The sequence below is a fragment of the Chionomys nivalis genome, chromosome 8, assembly GCF_950005125.1.
Source record: "Chionomys nivalis chromosome 8, mChiNiv1.1, whole genome shotgun sequence".
Lineage (NCBI taxonomy): Eukaryota > Metazoa > Chordata > Mammalia > Rodentia > Cricetidae > Chionomys > Chionomys nivalis.
Genome location: NC_080093.1, coordinates 67591017 through 67618104, shown reverse-complemented (window position 1 = coordinate 67618104; position 27088 = coordinate 67591017). Strand labels below are relative to the sequence as shown.

The following is a 27088-nucleotide window of genomic DNA, read 5'->3' as shown; positions in this document are numbered from 1 at the left end:
TCATGGTGTCTCTTCACAGCAATAGAAACCCTAACTAAGACAGAAGTAGTGGTTCTTTTCAGCAAGGTGGGATGGCGACTTATCCATGGACTTGGCATGTCGTGGACTAGACACTCCCCACATTGGGCTTTCTGAATGGCAATAATTATGTGTATTAGCAGCCAATCTAGGGAGGGAACTCCAGTGTCCTACTCCCAGTTCTGGTAGGACCATGTTCCTACTTGGGGCTTATCTTGCAAATTTCATAGGAAATCTTTAGAGGCCCCAAGACAAGTGGGGATTCAATCTAAGAGGGCAGTGGGAACAAAGGGATTCCTAGAGTTTATGCCCCTGTGAATAGGGAACCTAGAGACTGATGAAAAAGGCCCTGGAAATCAGGGTCTCCCTGGAGCAGAGGTGGCCTGCATGGCATAAAGCTCAAGTCTCAAGATGGCCTCATGGGAGTGACATTATTCATGGAGAACCTGGACGGTGGGAAGTAGAGCTGGAGAAGAGAAAATGAGCAGGGAGAGCCATGAGGAACGGGAGGACAGTGCCCGTGGAGCCCAGGACCAGTGCTAGTCTGCTTTGAGTGGGGCCCCAGCTTGTGAAGTGACTCCGTGTTTATTATGTATTGGTGCACGGGTGACTGTCGTGCACCAAACCAACGAGAGAATAAAGGGCGAACAAGATGCTCTCACAGAACTCGCCTCCCGTGTGCTGGCTGCTGCACAGCTACCCTCATGGAACCCGGAACTCGTCTCCTGTGTGCTGGTTGCTGCACAGCTACCCTCATGGAACTCGGAACTCGTCTCCTATGTGCTGGTTGCTGCACTTGTTGGAGCTCTTTTTACAGACAATAAACCAAGACACACAGAAGTGTTATGGTTTGGGCCAAGGTCCAACTCAATGAGGTGTATTTGAGAAGCCAGGCTTTTCCTTGAATATGTTGTCATACTTCAAGTGAATGCATGGGTCTGTAAGAAGTAGAATGGCCGTTTCACTCCCTGAGGAAAAGCAGCACTGAGGGGCGGGTGGCTTTCCAACCACAACAGGGTAGCGCAGGGTGAGTCAGGGCAAGTTTGATCCAGTACTGGTCTGCATCCTCGGGTTATTGCCAAGGGCTTTGCATTATCTTGTTGTGTACCCATGTTTTCAAGCTGTTACCGTCAGCCCACCCATTGCCCCTACCACTTGTCAACCCTGTTCCCAGAGACCCAGTTTGCTCCTGTCAGCTGAATGCCCTCCCCCACAGGTCAAGAAGCCTCTTTCAGCCTCAGTTTCTGTCTCTGGAAAATGGAGATAACTGCACACTTTTCATTTGTGAGGAGAAACTGGGATAAGGTGTCAGAGGTCTGACAGAGTCAGCAAGTGGTCATCTGACATGGCCGCTGTTGTCCCCTCTCCCCCTCTCCTCCTAGATGTCTGTGCTGAGATCTTGTTTACTGCCTGAGTAAAGAAGAGTTGTGTGCCTCTGTTTTATCAAATCTGGCTCCTGGAGCTCAGTGGGCCAGTGCTCCTGGGACAGAAGAGGGTGCTCACACACTGCACTCACAATCAGGAAGTGGAGAAGAGTGAGTGCTCCTGGGACAGAAGAGGGTGCTCACACACTGCACTCACAATCAGGAAGTGGAGAAGAGTGAGTGCTCCTGGGACAGAAGAGGGTGCTTACACACTGCATTCACAATCAGGAAGTGGAGAAGAGTGAGTGCTCCTGGGGCAGGGGATGGTGCTCCCCCTGTACTTATAATCAGGAAGTGGAAAAGAGTGAGTGCTCCTGGGGCAGGGGATGGTGCTCCCCCTGTACTTATAATCAGGAAGTGGAAAAGAGTGAGTGCTCCTGGGGCAGGGGAGGGTGCTCCCCCCGCACCCACAGTCAGGAAGTGGTGCTCAGCTAGCTTTAAGGTCTCCCTTCAGTTGGGGACTCCAGGCTGAGAGTGACACCACCCACATTCGGGGTGCATCTTTCTTTTACAACTCCATTTTTCTGGAAACACCCTCAGAGGCTGGTCCAGAGATTCCATGGTGCTCTTTCCCTGTCAAGTTAAAAAAACAAGATTAACTATCGCAGAAGCCCCTCTGCCTGCCCCTCAGCACAGTCAGTATGAGAGCGGATTCCCAACAAAAATGGAGTAGGCATCGTGTGTATACAGTTGGCAGCTGCTTCTGTGTTACTTTGACCAACTGTTGGATACAGACCCAAGGTAACCATAGCAGGTTCTTTTTTTTTTTTTTTTTGTTTTGTTTTTTTTTTTTTTTTTTTTTTGTTTTTTTTTTGTTTTTTCGAGACAGGGTTTCTCTGTGGTTTTGGAGCCTGTCCTGGAACTAGCTCTTGTAGACCAGGCTGGTCTCGAACTCACAGAGATCCGCCTGCCTCTGCCTCCCAAGTGCATAGCAGGTTCTTTAAGAGGAGCCAGAAATTTAGGTTTTAATGTAAAAAAAAAAATCCTGGTTTTTAAATAGTGTCTATGAATTACACTTTTGTAACAGTGAGCATTCTAAAACCCAATCTGGCAGCAGGCTGCGTTCAGGCTGCCAGCCAGCAGCCCCCAACTGAAGCTCGTGGAGCGGACGAGTGCATCTTGACTGTGACAGCTGTCATGGACTTATGTCTTAAGGCACTGGTTCAACAAATGTTTACCGACCACCTACTATGTGCTGGGCATTGTGCTAAATGCTAGTGGTACAACTATAATCAAAAGCAGGTCATGGAGGTGCAGAGATGACTTCATAGTTCTTAGCTCCCATATGGAGGCTCATATCTATCTGTAACTCCAGTTCCAGGGATCTGATACCTTCCTCTGACCTTCATGGGCACGGGACATGCTTGCGGTACTTATATGCATAATACATAAGGCAGGTGGATCTCTGAGTTCCAGACCAGCCTGGTCTACAGAATGAGTTCCAGGATGGCCAGGGCTACATAGAGAAATCCTTTCTTGAAAAAACAAACAAACAAAAAAAGGAGCCCACTTTGCCCGTTCGGAGCTACTGTTCTTCCATGGCTCTGGATCTTTGCAGCAGTGGCCTTACAATTTCCTATCTTCTTTCGAAGATCTCAAGAGAGCAGCTCAGCCTCACCCACAGAGCCCAGTTGCGTCAACAGGCAGCCACTGAGCAAGATGCAGGCTCTGAGTCACCGACACCATGCACATAGTGTCTCCATCTCACTTTGCATTGAAGAGTTCAGATTCGCATGAGAGTGGCTATAAAAATGCCCAGTGATACTTAATATGAGCAAAATTTATCATTTTAGTGGGGGGCAAGTGTGAGGTTTTCTTTGCCACTTAAAACCTACAAGTGGAGGGGTTGGTTCACAGAGCTTATCTCCCACTTGCTTGGTACCAACCCTATGGCCCTGCCCCACCCTCCTGTAGGATTCTGGGCTGCCCAAGGCCTGTGCCCTCTGCTTTGTGGCTGTTTCATTTCCTGCATTTAGCAGCCCATCCTACAACCATGTTAGGAGAGCACAGCCTTGACACGCCCCCACCCCCCCCCATGGGTGAGGAGGGCGATGGGTTATAGAGAGATATTTGGGCTGAGGATGTGGTGGTATTGATGTCAAGGTCCTTGGGAGAGATATTAAGTATCAATATGAAGACCTAATGCCACCTGCAGTGTTTACCCATGGTCTCGGGAGAATTCAGAGGTTACAGTGGAAGAAACTCTCAGAAATGTTGCCCAGTGCTCTGGTCCAGAGATGGTGCCCCCGGCTGGTGTTTGATTAAAACTGGTTGAGAACCCTCCGTCAAGCTAAGTTTCTTCTTCACTGTGTTTTCCTGACCACTGACTCAGGTTCTCTTTTGCTCAGAGCTCTGTCTTGATCAGTGGCCTTTTCTGGGGTCATGCTGTGGCTTGGTTCACGGTATATTTGCAGAATGTCCCAATGTGTTTTAAGATCTGAAATCTGAAAGACCCCCACTTGATACAAGATTGAAGACGTCCGTGGACACTAGTCAGAGAGTTACTGAAGTCTGAGGTCTCTTAGACAGTTTTCTCTTGTCTGTCTCCTGTTAGTTCTTTCTTTGGCGAACATCTCCTCTCCTGGGTTTCACACACAGCTATGGGGTCTCCTATTCCAAACATCCTCTCTCGCTGAAAAACTTGTCTGCCTCAGAGAGGAATTCCACCTTGGAGGTCACTCTGGTCTGGTCTTGCTCAGGGGAGGGGGAAGAAGATGCCCAGCCTGCTTATGCTGCCCTGAGGTCCAGGCTTTGGGAAGCTGATTCTTCAGGGTGGAGTCTTGTAAACCCACTGGCCTGGTTGTACCACAGTCATCTGCCACCAGGTGGCTCACTTTTCCAGCCCCTCTTCGGTTTGGGTTGTTAGGCAACTCCTTCAGTGCCTTCCAAAGCCTCCAAGCCCTGGAGAAGATTCCTCAGCTCCTTCCAGACTCCAGAGTTCAGATGTAGGTGTGCCCATGGAGAGGTCAGAGGCCCATGTCAGGTCTCTTCCTCAGTGGTTTGCCACGTTGTTTTTTGAAACGGGGTCTCTCATTAAACCTGAAGCTCACTGGTTTTGGCTAGAGCAGAAAGCCACAGGGATCCTCCTGTCTCTGCCTCTCTGGTTCTGGGATAACATACATGGTTAACCATGTTCATCTTTTCTACATGGGTTCTGGGGATCAAATTCAGGTCCCTATGCTTACATAGCAAGCATTCTACCTACAGAGACGCCTTCCTAGGCAGAACCTGAATTGTTGAAGGTGGTGCGTTTTACACGTGGCCCTGCATCTTCCTGGCTCCCTCTTTGCTTCTGATTTCTCTCTCTGCCAGCTTTCTTCTTTTTGGTTTTTCTCATTTCTCTTATAATTATCACATTATGCTAAAATGCAGTTGGAACTAAATACTTCCCAAGAGTAAGCTGTTGCTTTGACAGACATAAATACTTTCGTAGTATCTCAGTTGGCCTGAGCAATACCAATCTAGGAAACATTGTTGAACAGGTCTGGTGGCACATACCTGTGACTCCAGCACTTGGAGATAGGGACAGGAGGATCCGGGGTTCAAAGCCAACCTTCATACATACCATGTTGGAGGTCATCCTTGGACATGCGAGCCCTGTCTAAACAAACAAACAAAACAAAACAAACACAAAACCAACCAAACACCAACAAATAACTCATTCTGGAAATTTCCAAACACCCTCTGTCAAGCTCCAGACATGATACCATTTCATAGGTAAATACTTCACTACCTGCGTGCTCTAACAAGTACAAACTTCAAAAACAAAGTCAATTAGCAAAACAAAATACCCCCCAGCACTCTTTGCGCCTGCTAATATCAACAATAATGGAGTGTTTGTAATTTGGAATTTTCCAATAATTAGTCTTGTTAGTACAGTGGCTGAGTTCCCCTCCTGGGTCCCATCATCTGTGCTAAATGTCCGTCACCCCTGTAGTGGGATTTCTGATCATCTTTGTATACAAGGAGTGGCTTATCAAATGAGAAGCCAGGAGGACCCTCTTGTGTCAACCTTTGCAGTCTGGACTCAGGCAGACCAGGGAGTTTGTTTGGGTTCAGGATGAATTGCCCATCTTCTGTTGTGCACTCCCAAAGGGAAGCACCCTGTATGGAAACATTTACAAACAGCTTTTCTCTGAGCGCTTGGACTTCTGGGGGCAATTTTTATGGTGATCCACACTCGGTGTCTGTACGAGCTCAGCTTACTCTCAGGCTCGGTCCCCTGCAAGCACATTTGAGTGTGGGTTGCTACTTTGGTGAGACAGATGAAAAACTGCAATAATCTGTTGCTGCTGGAGGCAAAATCCTGGGGAAAGGGAAGGTGGGCTGAGCAGAGTGCTGCCCATTCTGCCTTTCCTGTCCTGGTTCTTGTAATGAATAGACCCATTGCTTCTGTTTACAGGACTCATGGAGGATAAACCACTTGCCCAGAGTCACCTAGGTGTGCGGCTTTTCCGTTTCAGAGGTCTACCTCCTGTCATCTCTGAGCAACTCTCGTCTTCTGCGCAGTCTCTCCTTTCCACTTATTTTTTTTCCCTTTGAGTCAAGAGAAGCAGACAGTGGTGATCGCTGGGCTCAGTTCATCTTCTTTCTTTCTGTTCAGCCCTGGACTCCAGTGCATGGGATGGTGCCACCTATATTCAGGGTGCGTCTTCTCTCTGTGGTTAGAAACCTCTCTGAAAACTCCTTTAGAGACACCCAGGACCAGTCAGGAGGACAGCAAAGACGCCATGAACATGCTTCATATCCCATTGAGTTGGAGGTCCAGAAGGAACAGGCCTTGGGCCCCAGAGTAGTGACCACAGAGAGGGAGTGCACAGTGGTGAGCTTCCAAGATCTAAAGAAGAGTTGCACCAGCAGGGTGGCTTCACTGACGCAGCTTGTTTCTGGTCCATCTCTTCTGGTCCCTCCCTCCCCACACACAAATGATCAAAGTCTCCAGCTTAGCCCCTGTCCTACCCCTTACTCCATCCTATGCTTAGGAGAGCATAGTAGGGAGGGGACATGTGTTTCTTGTACATTGTCCACGCAGTCTGGAGGGAGGGATTCCTGATCTGGGGATTTAGAGAGTCCGGGGAGGGTATTCTGACCTCAGATTTTGGGAGTGACCATAGGCAATGTGTAGCCCAGACAGACTTTGTGTGTCACAGACACTTGCATCCAGGAAGAGGATAGGGATGCCACGCAAAGCCACATAGCAGCAAAGTCAATGAGCAAGGGCTGGGGCGTGTTCCTCAAGGAGAGTTGAATACGGGCTGACAGGACACTAGGACTTACTGTTCAAGAATAAGCAGGACCTGTCTGGTTCCTCGCTAGGACAAATATTTTGTTCAGGAGACATTATCCCTGGAAGCGGGGTAGGGGACAGACATGTGATCAGGATTTCTGAAACCTGTCTGGTGTCAGATGCTACGCTCGGAAATGACATTAAGTCTTGATTTGACTTTTCACTGTCCAAATGTAACACCCATGAGCTGACCCACTTCATACACACCCTGAGGTAGGTGCTGTTCTCAGAATCACTTTACAGATGAGGGGAACAAGGCTTGACAGATGAAGAGCCCAAGATCACGTAGCAGAAAAGAGAAGTACAGATATCCAAGCCAGCCAGTTGTCCCCAGCATCTGTAGCCTCAGCTAAATGGGGCAAGTGTTTAGAGCGAAGGGTGAAGGGGGTGTCCAGGGTTTGCCTCCAATGTCACTGACATCTGTGAGGTCACTGCCGGTACTCCTGTTGGGAAGCTGGTCTCAGAATGACAGAAAAGGTGACACCTGGAGGCTGGTCCTTATCTGGTTTGGGCAGATGGCACCTGGAGGAGGGCAGGCTGTTCGACTAAACCACCTGCTCCAGGAGTGTCAGGCAAGAGGGCATTGCTTTCTAGAATGATTTCTAGAACCTTGTTTCCTCCTTCTAGATCCTTCCCTGTGTTTTTAGATCTTTTTCCCCAGCAAACACAGGAACTGCCCTCTCCGAAATTCTGACCTGCCACTCACACTGAGTAAGGCTGGAGACCAGTGTGTGGGAGACATGAGGGAGGGTCGAGCCCCCAGGCTGCCTTAAGCTTGTAGTATGTACCCTGAGGAGTAATGGACACTGGCAGGCTGAGCTGTATGGACTGTCAGTGAGGTGGCTCGGTGATAAAATCACTTGCCAAGTTAGTCTGATGACACGAACTGTCCTGCTGTCCTCTGACCTCTGCACTCGCACAGTGACAATCATACACTCACAATAACAACAACAACCAGCAGCAACAACTACAACAGCATGCCATTCATGTACTCGTGACAATAAGAACAGTTTTAGAACTCAGCGTGGACCTAGACAGCCATCCCATATCTCGTAGCTTTGGTGCACTTGGTCCTGAGCTGAGCACTGCCAGTTCCCTGCAAGGCTGCCTCTGAGGATTACTGAAGCTCCGTGGAAAGCGCTCTGTGAAGTGCCTAGCACAGGACAGAGCCCGGTGTGATGGTCAGTTCTGCTCGTGTTTCTAATAGTCACCGTTGTATCTGGGGTCTCTAAGGACTCAGACTCAGAAGAACACCCGTCTGTAGTCTGGCTGCTGGTTTCCCGGGTCAGAGATAATCCATCAATATATTCTCTCCACAACCACTTTCCACCCCCTACTCCCGGGACTAATGAAAAACATCTGATAGACCTCCTCCCAGCAAGTGTGGAAGAGCCAGCTTCTTCTACTGGCCATGTTTGATGTCTGTTTGCAGGGGCCCACTGGAGAGGAAAAGTCAATAGTGCAATCAGTGTTGTCTCTCACCTGCAAAGCCCTTATAGCACACATCAGGTCTTTCCCTATATATCTCAGGGTTTAGAAGCAGCTTTCTGGGCCACAGCTGGCTCATGGAATGGCCAAAGTCAAGTGGTGGTTGTAACCACTCTTCTGTCTGAGCCCCTTCCCAACACACAACCCCACTGTCCTCAGGGCTACTTGAAGGAGGAGGACAGCTTAGACCCAGTCATCCTCTCATGGGAGTCACGGCTGGTAACACTGTCAAGTAAAGCAACCACCTCTCATGGTGGGAATTTTAGGGCTCCTAATATTTCATGCTGTGAATAAAATATTCTCAGCAGCCCTGGAAGGTGTGGTCATCCCGAGGAACTGGCGGTGGGGGACGTGAACTCTCAGAGGAAGTTAAATGATCTTTCTTGGGCCACCCAACAGGCGAGTGCTGAGTTGGAGATTTGGACCAAGTCAATGAACTGACAAGTGCCTATTTCTGCCTAATTGGAGTAGTTGGGGGTGGGAAGGGATGACTTCTAAGTGCATGACTTGCTATCCCTAGGGCATCTGCTTATATGGGGAGAGGCCCATGGACCAACAGGGTGGAAGAGTTGTGTATGTATCGGCAGGTAAGAAAACTAGAGCTTTGAGAATTTGTATTAGAGAAGACATTAGTGTCCCTTGGCCTGGAACTCGCTATTTCTAAATTCCACTAGGGATTTGTTGAGATGGATTGTTCTTCTGTTTTCCAACTTTGGAATGAATCTCTTATCATACTCAATGAAGTGTCCCTGGAGGAACAGGAAGTGGCTCTGGGTCTGGTGTGCTTGTATGGGTGTGTGTGTGTGTGTGTGTGTGTGTGTGACTTCAGTAATCCACCTAGCCAGGTATCCCAAACTAGACATTTCCTCAAAGCAGAGTGGGGTAGCACTCTAATGCCTAGACAGTGTTCTTACCCTCAGAACTAAAGACCTTGACCTTTGTCACCACTCCAGTTGATTGTAGCTCAGGATCTTGTGACTGCTATCCTTATAGAACAGGGACCAGAACAGTGTCATCTGTGCTAGAAGATATCCCCAGGCATGTTGTAGATGGTGCGTGGATTGACTGAAACCTGGCAAGGGTTAGAAAAACCGTCTCCTGCTGTGCCCTCCCTATAGAATCAGCTGTGCATTGGCTAAGGTGCTGAAGCCAAGTTAAGCTATGGAAATGGGACTGACCGCAGGGAACAGGAGCGTGTGTATGTGTGTGAGCATGTGTGAGTTCGTGAGTAGGTGTGAACTCAGTGACACATCTTGTGCCGGTCTAGACTCTGGCCCTTATCTGAGATCACCTAGAGGTGACCAGCCTGTGAAAGGGCTAGGACAGCCACAGTGGTAGTGCGTCCCCCACAACTGCACCTGCTGCTTGGAAGAGTCAAGCAACTGAAAGACGAAGACAGGAGGAGGGGAGTGACGTCCCGTCCCCCCCCCCAGAGGAAAAGGTTCAATTTTCTGTTGTTTGGCTTTGGCCTCGCTCCTTCATTGTTTAGTGTTTTGCCTGTCATTGACTCCTCTGCCTCTTTTCTCGTTCAGTAAACTTTAGTGCATTTCCTCTTCTCCACACTCCCCACTCGGTTAAATCTATTTTGATGCATGCGCCTGCATTTGGATTGTGCGTGCTGTCTGTGTATGTTCATTATGGGTGTGAGCGATGCGCAAAAGGGAGGTTTAAACAAATGCTCTGTGTGTGAACTCTGCATGAATCAAGGAGAGAATCTCTGAGCATAAGGTTAGGATCATGTCTGTGAAAACGTACTCGTGTTTTCTCCATTCTTCAAACTGTGTCATGAGCAGTCAGGGAGCAGCCTTCTCCCCCACCCCTTGTATGTCACAGTGGGGTTTGAGATGCTCCTCAAGGCTTTATGGGATGAGTGTGATTAGATGTGTGCATGACCTTCCTCGCAGAATGGGAGGGCCTCCTTGGCCACGTTTTTGTCCCCTCTCAGAGAGAACAGACTTCTGTTCAGAGACCGTGGTCACTCTGCAGGACTAGTTAGTTATCCTGTGATGTTGCATTTATTTTGAGGCTTAGCAGGCATATGGGAGACCATGCTGGTTTTATAATTAAAATGACATGAAATTTCTTCTAAAACAATCCGAGTAGCTCCCCAGGGGATTCTGTCTACAGAAAAGTAATAGTACAAGACAACCTGGTTCTTGAATGGCCAGGGTTAGGAGACCCTGACTGTGACTGAGAACACGAGTCTCAATTCATAGCGAGTACCCCAACCCCCTGGGGTTTGCTAAGTTAAGGTCCAGATTTCAGATCTGAGGTTGAGACAGACTCCCTGGGTCATAACCTACAGATAAACATCATGCCATCATCAAGAAGGAAGATTTCTAGAAATGCCAGCTCACAGGTGTTCTTGTACCTGGATCTGTAGTCACAAGACCCCTATGTATTTCCTGAGCACATTAAAGTGTGGGATCCTATGACCCATCATACTGCTAGATGTTCTCAGAGCCCTGGTGATGAGGTAACTAGAGACAGTACCTTTACAGCTCATGAAGAAGCAAGGCTTCTCTCTCTCTCTCTCTCTCTCTCTCTCTCTCTCTCTCTCTCTCTCTCGTGTGTGTGTGTGCGTGCACACGTTCTTATATGTGCAGGTACCCTTTGTGTATACAGTTGCATGTGGAGGCTGGGGGACCACTTCGTCTTTCCTGAGATTGCAGCTGTTCTTAGATGGCCGCCAACCTTGGTTATTTATTATTATTTCTTGAGATAGAGTCTATCACTGTTCTGGAACACACCAAGTAGGCCAAGGGACTGGTCTGTGAGCTCCAAGGATCTTCCTGTCTCTGCCTTCCTCTGTGGTGGGATTACAGGTGCTCACCCCCAGGCCTTGCTTTTTGATGGAGGTTTTGGGGATGGAGCTCAGGTCTCCACGTGTGCAGCAAGCACCTCGCTCCCCAGCCCCAGAACCAGAGTTTCTACTTCTCGCTCTACAGCCTACTTCCAAAGTGCTTGTGTGGAAGGGTATCCAGAGCTAGCTGTGCCTTCCTGTGGAAGCACTGTTGAGTCTCTAGGCTTCTCCACCCTCTGCATGTCTCTCTGACCCCATTTGCTTTTATAAACCCTGGGTCCTCTGAGCAGCTGCCTTCCTGTCTGGATTCTCTGAAGCCGACGCCAGTGGCTGGAGAAGGGACATCTATCTTTGTTAGCACTGCTGTTCCCAGGAGATACGATTTGCCTGATAGATGTGTTTTGGCTGCAGCTCGTCAGGGTACAGTGAGAGATTGTTCAAAGTTTCAGTGTTTGGCAACCGTTTAGAAAAATCGCGCCTGACCTTTAGAAAGTAAATCCTGTGGGTTGGGGATATAACTGGAGTAATGTGTCTTACAAGAAAGCATAAGGACCTGAGTTCAATCCCTGCGCTGGCTTCTTACAATGAAGGGTGCAGTGACACATCCTTGTGACCCCAGTGCTGGAGAGGTGGAGCAGGGGGGTCCCCGGAGCTTGCTGTCCAGATTGCCTAGCCTAATGGACAAGTTCCAAGTCCCATTGAGAGGCCCTGTGTCCAAGCACAAGGGGGTTGGCATGTGAGGAACAGTATCTGAGGTGAGTTGATCTCTTACATGTACATATGTTTACATGAACACCACCAGAGGGGGCAGAGACAGAGACAGACAGACAGGAACAGAGAGAGGTACCCAGGACACTGGGAAGGAAACTGCAGTGATGTGTTTAGGTCTCTGGGCCATGTGGCCTGCTTTGTGGAGAAGAGGAGAGTCAGGGTTCTGGGGTGTCCGACAGCAGCCTGTAGAAGCATCACAGTAACATCCTATAGTGGCTGAAGCCATATTCTGCATCCACCTGCTTTTCTGTAGTCAGGAATTACAATGCCTGTCAGGAGGAGGCATCTGTTTCCCTTCCTTGAGGCTCACTTTAAGGCTTGCCCATACGTGTGGTCACACAGACAGCATCCATTAGCTTTCTCATTGCTACAAACACTTGGCAAACAACAGCAACAATAAAAACCCTTAAGGGATGAAGGGTCTTTTCTAGCTCACGGTTTAGGGGTACAGTCCATCATGCCAGAACACACAGAAGCAGCTCTACGATGCGGTGGCAGGTGCCTCCACTACTCACTTACATATGGACAGACTAGGAAACCAGGGACAGGAAACAGGTTGGGCCTATAAATGTTAAGTCTTTAGAATGGAGCGATGACTCAGCGGTTTTGAATACTGGCTGCTCTCCCGGAGGGCCTGGGTTCGATTCCCAGTATCCACATGGCAGCTCATAACTGTCTATAACTCCAGTTCCAGGGGATCCAATACCCTCACACAAACATACATGCAGGCAACACACTAGTGCAAGCAAAGTAAAAATAAATAAACAAATGTCACCTTGTCCTCGGTGACCCATTTCCTCCTCTACCTCCTCAAGGTTCCACACCCTCCCCAAACGATGGCACCTCCTAGGGACACCTGAGCCCTTGGGGGTCATCAACATCCAAACCCTGAAAATGGAGTTATGTGATCCTCAGGGCTGGGTCAGGAAAAGTCAGCTAGCTTTTGCCTGCTTCTCTCCGGATGCTGAAATTTTCAGTACACGCAGATGACTGGGAATGTGTTGGTACTCCAGTTCAGCTACAGCCAGGCTGTCATTGGTGAATAACATAACATGGCCCTCAGACAGCTACAGTGTCAGCCGATGTCCTAAGACATTATAAGAGAGCAGTGAAGTAAGAACTCCTCAGCCGGATCCCAGAATTTCCCAAGCCAGGAGCTCGCGAGTGAAATCAATTATTTTTGGATGATTTATTGTGGAGTCACAGTAATCAGAAACGCTCTAAAAATTTTAGTTCTCACAAACAGCCTATATGTCCTAAAAACATCTTTTAAGTAAGCTTTGTTGCCTTTTGTTTTGTTTAAAATGCATTTAAAACACCCAGGAGCAAGGAGTAGGCTGTGACACCGTCAAAGAAAGTACTAAAAACCGGAGGAAACACACACCAGAGATTGGAGTATGGCAGTAAATGGAAAAAATATATATCCTAGATTTTCCGCCTATGTTTTGTTGGGGATTCTGTGTGTTTCAAAATCCCCCTTTTCCTCTTCCCAGGCTTTTAATTTTTCTCTGCCTTTCCCTCTATTTCCCCATTTCCCTTCGTTTTTCCTTTCCTTTCTCATATAGTCCAGGCTAGCCTTCAGTCTGCTTCAAGTCATCCTCCTGCCTCCATTCTCCGAGAGCTGGAATTATAGGTGCACACCATCACCTACTTGATAGGAACAGAACCCCGGGGCCTTATGCGTGCCCAGCCAGCATCTACCAACTGGGTTTCAGCCCAGTCTCCATGTGTGTTCTTTCAATGTAAGTTCCATCCCAGGTCTGTAAGACAGGGTCAGTTCATAGACGAGGAAACTGATGATTGGGGTGTTAAGGAAAAGACTTCCCATGCTCTGCAGAGCCAGGGCTGGATTGAAACACAGGGATTGTAAAGGATAAAGGTTGCATTATCAAGTTTCTTGGAGTCAAGAGTGCAGGCCCTTCAGGGATCCCTGGGCCAGCGCTGGAGCAGAGCGCCAGGAGAATAGTTTAAAATTCACATCCCCAAGGCCTGTCCCTACTGCTTGTTCGCCTGACTAGCAAGCCTCTAGAAGGTTCAGTGCTTTGCTCAGTAGCGTGGAGAGCAGCTTCATGGTGGGGGTTCTGTGCCAGGAAGCAGTTTCCTGATGTCCAGGGAGGTGCTTGGCACATCTTACCTCAGAGAAAGTACACAGGGCCCATGGCGGCTTTGCAGACCAGGTTCTTGGCACACATGGGGCCCCATTCTGCGATAGACACAGTCTGGGCTCAGGTTGGTGAGGGCTTGACTGGTTTCCATAGCAGTGACTGCTATACTGGCAAGAGTTTGCCAGGCGGCTCTCAGCAATTCCAGGTGGAGTGGTGTGGACACAGGGCTGAGCAGAGCTGTCGAAGGGGCCTCTTCTTGGAATTCCCAAGTACACCGATGCTGAGCATTGGACCCCATCTGCAGTTAGAGGTGAAGGCCCAGAGAAGGGAGAAGAGAAGGAAGGGCAGGAAGGCATGAAGAAACAGACAGAAATTGCTTCTTTTAGATGCACGGTCAAGTTGACTGCAAGGCCGGTCTGCTGGATTACAATGTGAAGCTGCTCGGAATGGATGTGACATTAAGCTTGACGGTATTGGAGCCTCCCAGTGGGTTGGACATCCTAGGTGGCTCTCAGCTTACAGTCACTGACTTGTGGGGTCATTGCTGGAAACTGGCATGAAAGATACCGATAGACTATGATCATATGACACCCAAGTTTGGGATTCAAATTGAGGTTGTAAGGTCCCCAATTTGGCTAGGACCTGGCTCTTGGGTGACTGTTCTGTTTTTCTTTTTTTCCTTCCTTTCCTCCCTCCTTTCCTCCCTCCCTCCCACCCTCCCTCCCTCCCTCCCTTTCTTCCTTCCTTTTGCCTGTGGCAGAGGGAATTCCTGAATCCAGGACTGAAGCAGGAATGGCTGTGGGAAGACTAAGGCTGCTAGGTACTCTAAAAGTCCCTGGAGGATCATCCTGTCCTCCTCTTCTTCTAGCTGCTACCCCATGCTCCTCATCTTGGTCCATAGTATACCAAACTAGAAGCTTGGACTGGACTCCAACCACACGCCCTCCCGTGCGTCCTCCTGGCCACGCTACAGGCATCTCTTACTGGGGTAGTTGTATGCCCCTGACTATCCTCTTGCCTCTATTCCTCGGCTCTTCTCCAGGTCCCGGGCATCGCATTGCCAGGGGCACCACTTTGGCGAGTCCCAGCCTATTAGCTCAGGATCAACATTTCTCAGCCTGGCAGTGGAAGACTGGAACCTCCTGATGCTCTGGCCCCCAGCCATTCGTGCCTGAAACCATTCTGAATGAGGTTTAGGTGGAGATGGGGGTTGGAGAGGCTGGGCAGAGGTTCATAGCTGAAATCTAAAGAAAGTGAATTCCTATTGCCTGTCTCCCACACTCCCACCACTTCCCTTTTTAATAATTGCTTTCCGTGGTCCAACTACTGGAGGTGTAGCCCAGGCTCGGGAGTGTGGTGGCTTCCCACGGCAGAGACGGGCTCTCCAAGGGTGAAAAGATGAAGGTGAAAGATGCCTAGAGCTAGCCCATTAGCAGGCCAAGGACATCCTGTCTCCTCATCCTTCCTCTGCCCCCTAGTGGAGGGAGTCGCAGCAGCATGACCTAATCTGGGCCACAGCAGGGAGGGCAGGGCACTCCTTGTCCCCTGGGTAGGTCAAGGGAGACACCTGAGTCCCCGTTTCTGTCTCAGACACATTTTGTTCTCAGACACTGTGCAGCCGGCCTAGCCTTGACCTCACATGAGCCATTGTGTGGCGCGTGAACTTTCAGCTCACGTAAGGAGCCTGAATTCTTAGTCTTTGTAAAACAGTATCAGAGCTGTTTCCTTACCAAGAATGGGTCCCTGCTGCCAGGAGGACAGAAGACTATACAGTCTCAGTGTCTCTTTGTCTTTGTCCAGTTGGACCTGGCTGAGGACCATCACTCGGGGCTGTTTCTCCCCTTCCCAGAAGTCTGGAAGACTTTCCTAAGGGCATGCAGAAGTGGCTTCCCAGGGTCTGTCCCCAGCAGCTGAATGCTCGGCTTTCATGTCCCTTTTTTCATTTTGTTTCAGTTTTACAGAGTTTTTGGATCCGTTCCAGAGAGTCATCCAGCCGGAAGAAATCTGGCTCTATAAAAACCCTTTGGTGCAATCAGACAACATACCTACGCGCCTCATGTTTGTAAGTACCTGTGATTTGGTGACCGATATGTCCACTGTTCCAACTCTGAACCAAATGGGCTTTGATCCTCACTGGTCAACCCCTGTTGAAGGCATTAGTCAACTTTAAATAAAGAACAAAGCGATCTGCCCAATTAAAACTTGCTTCCAGATCAAGAGCGGCCCTGATGGCTCACTTGAGACATTGTGATTGTCTAACACTTTGGGAGAGAGCAGACTTCCTTACCTGACTTATGGTGAGTGTTTCCACATATTGACATTGTAGTAAAAACAGGCTGGAAGCTAGTGACAAGAATCCCTGCCCCTTCTCCTTTAAGGATAAGCCTGAAAGTCCATGTAGAGAGCCTTGCTAACCACATGTCTAGTTTGGATTAGGCAGTTGTTGACCATTGACAAGATGACCCTGTGGTGGGCTGGGGAGTGGCTTCTTAGGCAAAGTTCTTGCCCCATGGGAGGACTGGAGATTGGATCCCCTGAACTCAAGTAAACGTGGAGTGGATATGGTGCCCAGCCCGTAATCCCAGCACATGGAAAGCAGAAGCAAACTACCCTCAGCAAGCATGGAAGCCAGACTAGGCAAATCAGTACACTCTAGGATCAAATATGAGATCCTACCTCCGTATCTAAGGTGGAGCGCCATTGAGGAAGACATCCAACTTCAACTAGAGACCTCTATACATGCTACACACACATACGCGTGCCCACACACATGCCAGCAGAAATACACATGTGTACATTACATGCCCAGACACAAACAAAGAACAAAGCCTCCCCCATAGCCTAACCACTAGATGTTGTCTGTGGTCCTCACCTAGAACAAGTGAGCAAACACCCAAGCAGCTGGTAAATATAATGGGATTATTTTTTCTCCTTCTCTTCCCACGTGGCAACTATAGCCTTTTACCTTTTCCTCCCTGTATGTCAGTTCCTATGGAAAGTCTGTCTCATACAGTCCCAGCCTATGTCACAGAGGAAGGGGTCTTTACTACCCACAGCTTATAGATCAGAAGTACTTTCAAACAGAGGAGGGACCTTTCCTGAAGCCACGCAGCTGGTGAATGACAGTGTCAGATCCACGTAACCAACTCTGGAGGTCCGCTGTCCACCTGGAGACTGCCCTGAATGTTCCAGAGCATCTGGAACTCCTTACTGATGCCCAGTTACTCTTGGAGCACTGCCAGTGAGCCATTCTGTAGCAAAGGAAGCCGTCACATGCTCCCTCCACTGGAAACAATAACAAAGCTTTCAGATGAGCTGCCTAGTGGCTTGAAGGTGATTCCTGTTGCCCCATCATTATGCCCGTGCTTCTGGGGACTGCGGTGACTATTCCAGAACAGTGACAGTACACATGGGACTATTGGAAAGAAATCCCTTTATTTCACGGAGGAAAGCTTCTTGAGTAACTATGGCTGGAAATATATTCATATCTGCAATTGAAATGCCTTCTATATTGCACGAACCTTCAGGTGTTATTACAGCTGCTTTTAATAATTACTTTTCAGCTTGGAAAATAAAATAGATTTCTGTAAATCTTAGGCAAAGTGAACTATTAAGGTCGGTTGGCAGTAGAGCATAACAGATACGTATTACAATAAGATCCTTTCCAGTTCTATCCTAACTCAATAAATCCTAGATACGAAGGAACCAGTGTGTGGCTAATGACTTCACAGCACAATTAGGGGGAAACATCTGTTTATCACGCAGATCCATTCTTCCCAAGGTTTTGCATTTCATGTGCCGTAAAATGCAATTTGGAGATGAATGTTCACACGGGACAGCGAGAGAAATTTGTAGCTCTGGCCTAGTTTTCTAAACAATGGACTGTTTTGAAGGCCGGTTGCAGATGCCACAAACGTCCTGGCTACAGACACAAGTGGGATGAGACAGTTTGTGTATCGCCAGTGGTTTGGACGAGATGCCAAAAGGTTATTTAGGTTTGGATGAGAAGCCAAAACGTTATTCGGTACCGTGATTCTTAAGGAATGAGCATATGTTTGGCTCCGTGCACTGGCTCACTCTCTAACCTTATAATTAAGCAGCTTCAGCCTTTTGCTTTGTTAAGAGTGGTTGACGGCGCTCATGCATGTGGCTACGAGAGTCAGCGCGGTCCGCGAGAGCAGCAGGAGAGCAGAAGGGCCACGTAAAATACCTGCAGCCACAGGTGGAAAGTATTGTCGTTCTATGATTAGATTTGTTCACCTAGATTTCATTAAGAACTTAATGTGAGCTGTTTGTCAACTTTGGGTTCTGGAAAACTTTTCGAGTGTCTACAGAAGACTGTTCAGTGGAGCGTAGAGTCTCCTGTACTAGTCTAATCTAGGTCAGTTTCTCTTGGAGGCTCATCTGTCTAGTGTGTGTGTGTGTGTGTATAAGTGCATGCATGCACACATGCCACAGTGTGCCTGTCACCATCAGAGACCAGCTTGTGAGAATTTGTCCTCTCCTCATTCTGTATGGATCCCAGTGGTGGGACGCAGGTAGTGGAGGTTTGGCAGGCAGTACCTTTACTGACTTGTCCACCTCGCTGGCCTAAATTTTGTTCTTTCGTTCATAAAGTCTTGGATTTTTTTTTTTATGTAGGTTGGAATGTTTTCTTCTGAATGTGAATTTTCTAACTTCCTAACTAAAATGTTTTTCAAATAATTAGTGGCTCCAAGTCAGCAGTGTGCATGCGTGTGCATGCATGGATGCATGTGTGTTTGTGTGTTTGAAAATTCCTTGGTCAAGTGTAACCAGAAAAATAATATAGTCAAGGTTTGGTGATTGAGTCGATGTAGTCAAAGGGAGAATAAGTGGTATTGACATCCTCAGAAAATCCCCAGCTTGCTTTTTAACAGGAAGTCAGGTCAGGTATAGACCATATCCTCAGGGACCCTGCATATATACTCTGATATAAAATAGGATCTGTAAAGTATTGTGGAAATTTGATCTATTTGGCCAATGACATTTAGGATGGCAAGCCTTATGGGCATGGTTTTCTCTGGATACATGACTGGATAAAACTGAGGAGGAGGTTGAATGCTCTTTCTCTTGGGAGGTTGGAGCAAGCCTTGTAGTTGCCAAGATAAGGGCAGCTGGATCAGCAGCGGAGTCCACCTTGTTCTGTTTTCATGAGTTTCTTTTTTCACTAAACTCCTTAATAAATTGTTGACCAGACTTTGAGGGTTCTTGCTTCAGAAAAGATCAAAGGGGAGATTCAGTAAACTTTTTGGGAGTGAGGTGGGGGGTCCTTGGACTTCCCACAGGGCAGGGAACCCTGATTGCTCTTCGGGCTGACGAGGGCGGGGGACTTGATTGGGGGAGGGGGAGGGAAATGGGAGGTGATGGCGGGGAGGAGGCAGAAATCTTTAATAAGCAAATAAATAAAATAAAAAAAATAAAAAAAAAACTTTTTGGGAGCATCATCATCATCATCTTCACCACCATCTTCCTCACCACTGTCCTCATCGCTATCATCTATCCCCATCCACATCACTCCCACCATCATGAGCTACCACGGTGGCCACGGTTTCTTGAGGACAGCGCTTGTGCTCATCTCGTAAAGAGCAGCGTCTCAGTAACGCTTCTCGGGATTTCTGATGGCACCATTTTGTCATCAGCTCAGTAATTTCAGGATGAAAAGCCAAAAAAACTTTACCGAGGTCCTACAACTGTTAGAAGCTAGACCAGACCCTCTCAGAACACTGAGAAGCCCTTATGCTGTGATACCACCTTTGGACTGGGGTGAAGTGGTGAGGTGGTGCCGGCATGTGACACACAGGAAACGCAGACAGTAAGGCTCCAAAGTGGGAGTAAAGGGTCATATAAGTCCACCGAGTCAGGGTTTATTGGGGAATAATGATCGGGTGAACTGAGTCTGAGTTTATGGGGAAGTATCTCTAGGGTGAGGGGACAGAGGAGGCAGGGATGGAGCCAGATGATGAGTGCCTTCGTTTTAATGCTGATCACCATTGTTCCTCACTACCCAGTGATGGAAGAGCTGCTGTGAGCCACGCCCAGGGCTGGGTGGTAGCGATGCAGGCCTGGATATGACGTGGCTCCTAGTCTAGTGGGGGCACAGACACAAACGTCAGCTGGCCCGTTCAGCACTGCGGGAAAACCTCTGAAGAGCAATTTAGACTTAAATGGGAGGCTGAGAAGAGGATTCTGAGACTTTCCCCTTGTCTTTCAAGGAATCGCCCAACTCATTTTCTTTGTCTCTTCTGGTTACAGCTAGCGCTCACTTGATTTCCTCTCCCAGAATCTTCCTGTCACTGTGATGACTTGCTAGGAGGATTTCCTATTCTGGGAAGCTTTTAAGGAAGATGGGAGCTACTCAGTGCGGAGAGAGGACGGAAGGGGAGAGACACACTATGCTGGTGACAGACAGTTTAATTTGTAGTCTCTTTTTAAGTCTTTGACGGTCCTTCCCTTGGTGACAGGTTGCCATTGTTTACCCAAAGTGGGGCCTTGGCTGGGTGTCTGTGTACGTTGGAGTTGTCTTTAAAATCGCTTCGCTGCCCACTTTTATGTAAGGTGCCAGAGCTGTAGACGCTTTGACCCTGTATTGTGACATGAATGAGCCTTGACGGCACCCTCCCCGGCTAGAATCCTGACATTGGAATGCTGTGGACTTAACTCCCTTGGTGTTAATCTTTCCTGCCCTGCTCACAGCCTCCCTCTGCAGATGGGCTGCTCCAAGCCTTGCCTTTCCTGGACACATCTGGGAGAGCATTGCACTTTCCAGTGGTGCTGAGGCAGACCCTATTTCTAGATGGAGTAGAATCTGGACACTGGGGGCATTTCCTGTGTGGGATTCACTGGTGGGTATACAAGGGAGAACCCACTTGGAGACAGTGGTCATATACTACTTGGGCAAGATGCCTGAGGTCCTCTGTTCTTTATTGTTTCTAACACTCTCCCTTTGCCCAGTTCCTCTACTCAGGTCAGGAGAGTTAGTGTGGAGCCCACTTTCATCCCATGTGAGGTCCTGGTACCCTGGGGTGTACTCTGAATACATGCTGCATTCATTTGGGGGTATGATGAGACACCGGGTAACAAACGGAGGGGGGGGGGCTGGTAATCTAGACATAGCTCTGTTCTGTGTGGGCTCTCTGTTCCCTCAGAGCTTACGTCTTAAACTACAAGAAGGAAACGAGTGATTTATGGCTTTCCAAACACAAAGCCCTCAGTGACATACTTTTTCAGCATACTGGGGACAAGTATTCAAATGCATGAAATGATGTAGGACACTGGTCCTCGACCTGTGGGTTGCGGTCATTGGAAATCACATAGTTCTGAAAGGCTTAGGAACCCCCAACCATGAATTTATTTCATTGTGGCTTCCTAACTGTAATTTTGCTACTGAGTGATGTTTCGGTTCCTAAGACCATCAAAAATAGGTGTTTTCCAATGGCTGTGACCCACAGGTTGAGAACTGCTGATGTAGGGCTTTTCATCCAAACCACCGTATATGGCCAGGACAAATGCATGAGACTGGTGCCCCTCCTGTTGCTAGGACACAGGAGAGATCATACCCTGTAGCTGGCCACTAATATTTCTGTTTGGAGATGGAGCTGGGCGCTCTGGCAGGTTGCAGTACTTTCCTGGAGCTCTTAAAGTGGGAGAACTGAACTGTCCCTGGGCCCACCCTGTGCTTAGGACTGGCTCAGTAAGCAGGTGATTGGTGGTCATAAAAATTATCCCAAACAACTCCGACTTAGGAAGCTGCAGAGTGGGTACAATGAAGGCTGGTTTGGGCAGAGGCAGCGGGGAGGGATGATCTAATTAAAAGCAAGAAATCTGTGGCAGGGGATGATGCTTAAAGAAAGGTCCTTACCATGGGGTTCGGGGACTCCCTAGCTCTCATTCCTGGCAGTGAGCCTGCATGTTTCTTACCTGATGCTCTATTCCCTATTTGGGCCAAAACATCGTACTCTAAAATCCCTTTTACCAGCCTTCGGGGCCTCACGGGAAAGCCTTTTCTGCTCGTATTTCATTTGGAGTTTTATTTCTGCTTACACACGTGGGAGCATGTCGGCTAGGGTTGTCTCTCAACACTTTTTTCTGTTCTGTGTTATTCTATTAAGTCTTGACTTGGTGTGTTGTTCTTACAGGCCACTACTTGATGAGCTTCTCTCTCCTGTTTGGTAGCATGTGGCGTGAACTATGCTTAGAGGTTGACGTTTGCATTTGGAGTCAAAAAGGATACTTGAGCCTTGGCTGTGGTCTTGGCTGTGAGAAGGTGATACTCCAGATGTTGGTTTACAGCATCAGGATTGTTTGAGACTTGTTATATATACATATATGATCCTCAGTCCCCAGACCACTTGCATAAGTGTGTCACCCAGCAAGCCCTGGCGCTATTTCTGAGCAGTTGACTTCCAGGTTCTATTAGTGATTTTCAAATAGCCCATGTCATCCAGAATCATTAACTACTAAGGGTACAACCCCAAATCAGTTACTACCTCTCGTGGCCACAAAAGCATGTCGACAAATAAGAAGGAAGGCTTTTTGGTGTCTCACAAGTCATCCCTGAAGGTGGAAACCAAAGAGGAGCGCTCTTAATAGTTGAGTGAAATGGGAAGAAGTGTTTTGAAAGGTCATGGTCATGTGCATGAATACTGTCCATGACTTTGTCTTATGAGGAAGCTCTTCTGTGAAAGGTAATGTCTCTTCTGAGCATGTTAAATAATTCTTAAGTGGAAACATGAGGGGTCTATAGTTACTACCCCTTCCTATCACTTCCTGATTGATGCAGTGTTCGGTCCATCCAGACACTGTTGTCCTGAGATGTTACGCATGAAGAGTTAAGTAAATACTTTCCCTCCGGGTGGCACCAGTAACTAAAGAAACTCCATATTGGAGGCAGAAAACTTGGTTTAGAAGATCAGCCTTCTAACTTAGAAGCTGTGTGTCTCCAGGCTGATCTCTGAACCCAAGAAATGGTCTCAGAGCCATCATGAGCCTTAAATACTTCTAATACAGGAACGGTCTCATAGGGTGCTTTATGATGAGCCTGACTGCATGTGAACCCCACCACCTTCATTCCAATGTGTATTTGGGTAGATGTGCCTTAGTTACCCTCCTTGTTGCTGTAGTCAAAGTCCTGGTGAGAAACAAGGGAGAATCGATTTATTTTGGCCTACAGTTTGAGAGGATACAGTCCATGATGGTGGGGAAGTCATGTCAGTAGAAGCAGGAGGTGGCTGGTCATGTTGCATCTGAGTCAGGAAGGAGAGAGAGAGAGAGGGAGAGAGAGAGAGAGAGAGAGAGAGAGAGAGAGAGAGAGAGAGAGAGAGAGAGAGGAGTGTTGGGATGCGTCTCTCTTTGTCATTCTGTCTGGGACCCTACCCACGGAATATACTGCTCACAGTTAGGTTGTGCCTTGCTACATGAACTAACACGACCTGGAAACTCCCTTACAAACATATCTGGAGGTTTGATTTCCAGGTGATTCTCTATCTTGTGAAGTTGGGAGGAAGAATTTGTATGAAAGGACTCCCTTCTAACCTAAAAGAAAAAAAAAATTGGATATTCAACAGAAGAGGTTCAAAAGGGAACGAGTTGATTGACTCTCATTAAGAAGGTTTACCCTCTCATGTTTCTAGGGAGGTGAAACCAGAGCCTGCAGCCATACATCCTACACACACACACACACACACACACACACACACACACACACACACACACGTCCGGTGTTTCCAGGGTTTACTGCTGCCAATGAACTATCATAATTATACACTATTTTTTAAGTCTTTAAAAAGCTCCCACTTTCAATGTGGCTCCCAGCAATTACAAATCAATTAGAACCTGCAATCAGACCTCCAGTCTTCCAAGCCTGTGTTTTCGTTCGGTAGAGACAAATTGCCCTTCTTTGTTTGAGGTTAGTTCGGTAAGGTCATTTGACTAGCGAGTTGAAGTTAACTGAGACTAATTATGAATTGCCACATCCGAAGCAAATCAGAGTCCTCACGAGGGCTTATTTGTTGTTTCTTCCAGGCAATTTCTTTCCTCACACCCTTGGCTGTTATTTGTGTGGTGAAAATTATCCGGCGGACAGACAAGACTGAAATTAAGGAAGCCTTCTTAGGTAGAGTATTCACAGTTCTTGCTTTAGGGGTTGGGAATGATCTTAATTAGATAATCAAATCTGAAAAAAAAATCTCATTTACACCCAACTGATTCTTTTTCCTTTGGTCAAAATTAAACTTTGGAAAAATAAGACAACATAAGCTTAGAAGGTGTTGAGTCCGTGTGAAGTAAGGGCACTCACAAGGAGAGATTCTCAGAAGGTGCCCAGTGTACCTGCGTGTGCATGGACCACACACACATGTACATGCACACACATGGAGAGAGAGAGAGAGAGAGAGAGAGAGAGAGAGAGAGAGAGAGAGAGAGAGAGAGAGGAGAGAGAGAATGTCAGTAAATCCTCCTACTGGGATTTTTAGCAACCAAGGTAATATAACCTGTGTCTAAATCTCTAGCTTTTTAATATTCTGGAAAACTAAATTGGGTATGTATATACTTTAAATAAGTTATCTAGACTTATGCCCAAGCTTGGGTTTATTATATTCTGCGCACTTAACAATCCTCTGGGGTGTTTGGTCTGGAACCTGAGGTTCCTCTCTAAGGGATGTGTTTGTTAATCACTGGGCTTATGGAGATGAAAGCGTTGCATGACACCCCTCTCTTTCTCAGAGAGGGAGCGTGAATGAGGCAGAGTGTGTGTCTCAAGACGAAGAATAGAGGCCATTTTTACGTGACCAAGCTTTAGTTAAGTCTGTCTGGTTGAAAAGAATAATGTTAAGTTTCCCTTTCAAATTAGCTCAAGTAAATAATGGGTTTAAAGACAGGGCTAAAATAAGCAATTTTATCAACTCCAAGAAAAGGAGAGGATATAGCACAGCAGGGCACCCTGGGAATGCAGCAGGAAGATGTCAAGCACTCATGACCAGCTCTGCCTGAAACATGCCCTTCCTCACCTCCTTCCATTTTCCAATCTCTTCTCCTGCCGGGACTCGGTTTCTTCTGCCCCAGACCTTTGCTGCCTGTGAGGCCTGGGCTCACAGTAGTGCTGCTTTCCCCCTGCACACCTGACTACTCTACCCTAGTGGCCACCACTACGTTCACGGCCTCTTGGTCCCAGTCTCCCAGATGGAGACTTTGACTCAGATGTTTCTCCAGGCTGAGAACAAAGCCATCTTGACTCTGGCCAGCTTGCCATTACAGGCTCACTCTGTCAGGTCAGGCGTGTGCTCTGGGCTACTAACCTGTAGACTGAGAGTTTGGTCGCATGACCATAGTCTCTTTGGACAGAAAGTTTTAAACATTTTCATGGGATGGGGCATCGGCACCTTACCCTGACTCTAGTGGCAGGGAAGTATTTGGATGGCTATTACTGTGGTCCTTAGAGCATCCTCTTGGGCACCCTCTCTGTTGGTTTGGGAACCTCTTACCTCACTTTATATTGTAGTAGATACCACACATAGAGTCCCAAGATAAACGACAGTGGGTAAGAATGGCTGTCATAGTTGTGGCTATAATTTACTGCTGGCTATGGAACTGTGTTCCTGTGACGTCTCTAAGCAGCCCTGGCTACCTCCTCTACACATTTTCAGTCCTGGCCAAATCTCCCTTAGGGTGGCACTTCAAAATTGAGCACCATACTCTGCCTCCTCTGCGGTAACTAAAAAGGAATTATTGGCTGTTTTGTTTGCCGAAATCAATGAGTTTCTGTCCAGAAAGTGACGGAAAGCCAGCAGTGTGCACAGAGGTTGCAAACAACCCACACTTTAAGGAAAATTTGGAGGCGGGAGGGCGACCTTAAACATCGACATCAGAAAACAAGGTGGCTTCTAATCAAGCCTGGAATTCAGAACTCTCTCGGGGAGGGGAGGACCGTTGTCATGTTGTTCTGTACTGAGGGTATTTAGAAGATTTTAACCCAGGCTCTTACACCCGAGCCCCAAGAGTTCCCTCTGCTACATACAGACAAGAATGGCAGTGTTTTCCCTGTACAGCATCTAGCTTGTAGGTATTCAGGCTATAGACTAGCCAGGAACCCTGGTATGGAAAGATTTGAGTACTGGACTGCCTAAAATTACATAAATAATAGCAGCAGAAGCTCTCAGATCCTCTGGCAGGCCCATAACCCTCAATGCCCTCAAAACCAGCCTCTAGCAAGCCAACTTATAGGAAATGTCACTTTGAATTTCTTCATCAGCCAGTCTTGTTTGTGTTTCTGATCCACCAGTCAAAATGGTGCTGCCAGATGCTGTAAAAGCACTGCATGAGTTAGACGTGTGGGGCTCTCCTTAGTCAGCAAGAACTCTTGCCTGGGGCCATGCATTCTCCTGCCTTCCCAGCCACCATGCATCTGATCAGAGCCCTGCCTTCAATCTAGAGAATGAGGAATATTGGGATAGATACCTCACAAAGGTCCCTGCGTCAATACCCTGTCATTTGGATACCCTCTCCTCAGTACCCTGTCAAACCGTATCATTCAGATAAAAATCAATCAGTCCCATGTACTTCCAGGGTGCTGAAGCAACTCGCGCTCTCCCGAATGTCGTCACCCCAGCTTCCCATCATCCTTCTCCGTCTCTTTCAGGCGTGTGCATCATAGAGCGCATCTGCTGGTGTTTTCCAGCTCACTTACTTCAAACCTTTGCAGAGACTGTACTGTCTGCAATCCCACTCAGTCCCGAGTGTGTATGGAGTGTATTGGGCTCTGGAGCCGTGGAGCTGTGTATGAATTCACTGAGATTTATGCAGGACAGTGAAAGATCAGCCAGTAATGCTTGCTCGCAGATGGCTGACCCTCACTGAGGCTGTGCTCCCAGGATGAGAAAGAGCAGAACTCCCCACGAAAGCACGGCAGGGCCAACCCTAACGGGAAAGCCCACCACTGTCATTTCTGTGCTGTCAGTCAAGACAGTGTAGGGGATTTTCTCTCTTCTGCAAAAGAGGCCTCTCACCTCTGCCCTGTGCTTGTGGAGGAGAGGGGAGCTGGCCTTTCTGGCAAGAAAGATCTGTTTGTAGAGACTGCAGTCACTCGATCTAAGTCCAGACTAAGAGGCTCGCACATTTGGCATTCCGATGGCAGTACTGTGGCACTGACTCATGCTCAGCTCTCCAACAGGGGGCCTGT

At 47.9% G+C, this 27088-nt stretch overlaps 1 protein-coding gene across 3 annotated transcripts in view; it reads left to right on the top strand.

Moving 5' to 3' along the window:
* The window catches only part of Plpp4 (phospholipid phosphatase 4), a 144016-nt gene that overhangs the window by 52645 nt on the left and 64283 nt on the right, over positions 1-27088 (top strand). For 2 of the 3 annotated variants that reach the window (XM_057779295.1, XM_057779294.1), the window contains exons 2-3: positions 15850-15958; positions 23938-24028. In XM_057779295.1, coding sequence (XP_057635278.1) covers positions 15953-15958; positions 23938-24028 — 97 coding nt within the window. In that variant the 5' untranslated portion in view covers positions 15850-15952. Of the gene's footprint in view, positions 1-15849; positions 15959-23937; positions 24029-27088 lie in introns of those variants that run through there. The other variant, XM_057779296.1, reaches the window with a different exon arrangement.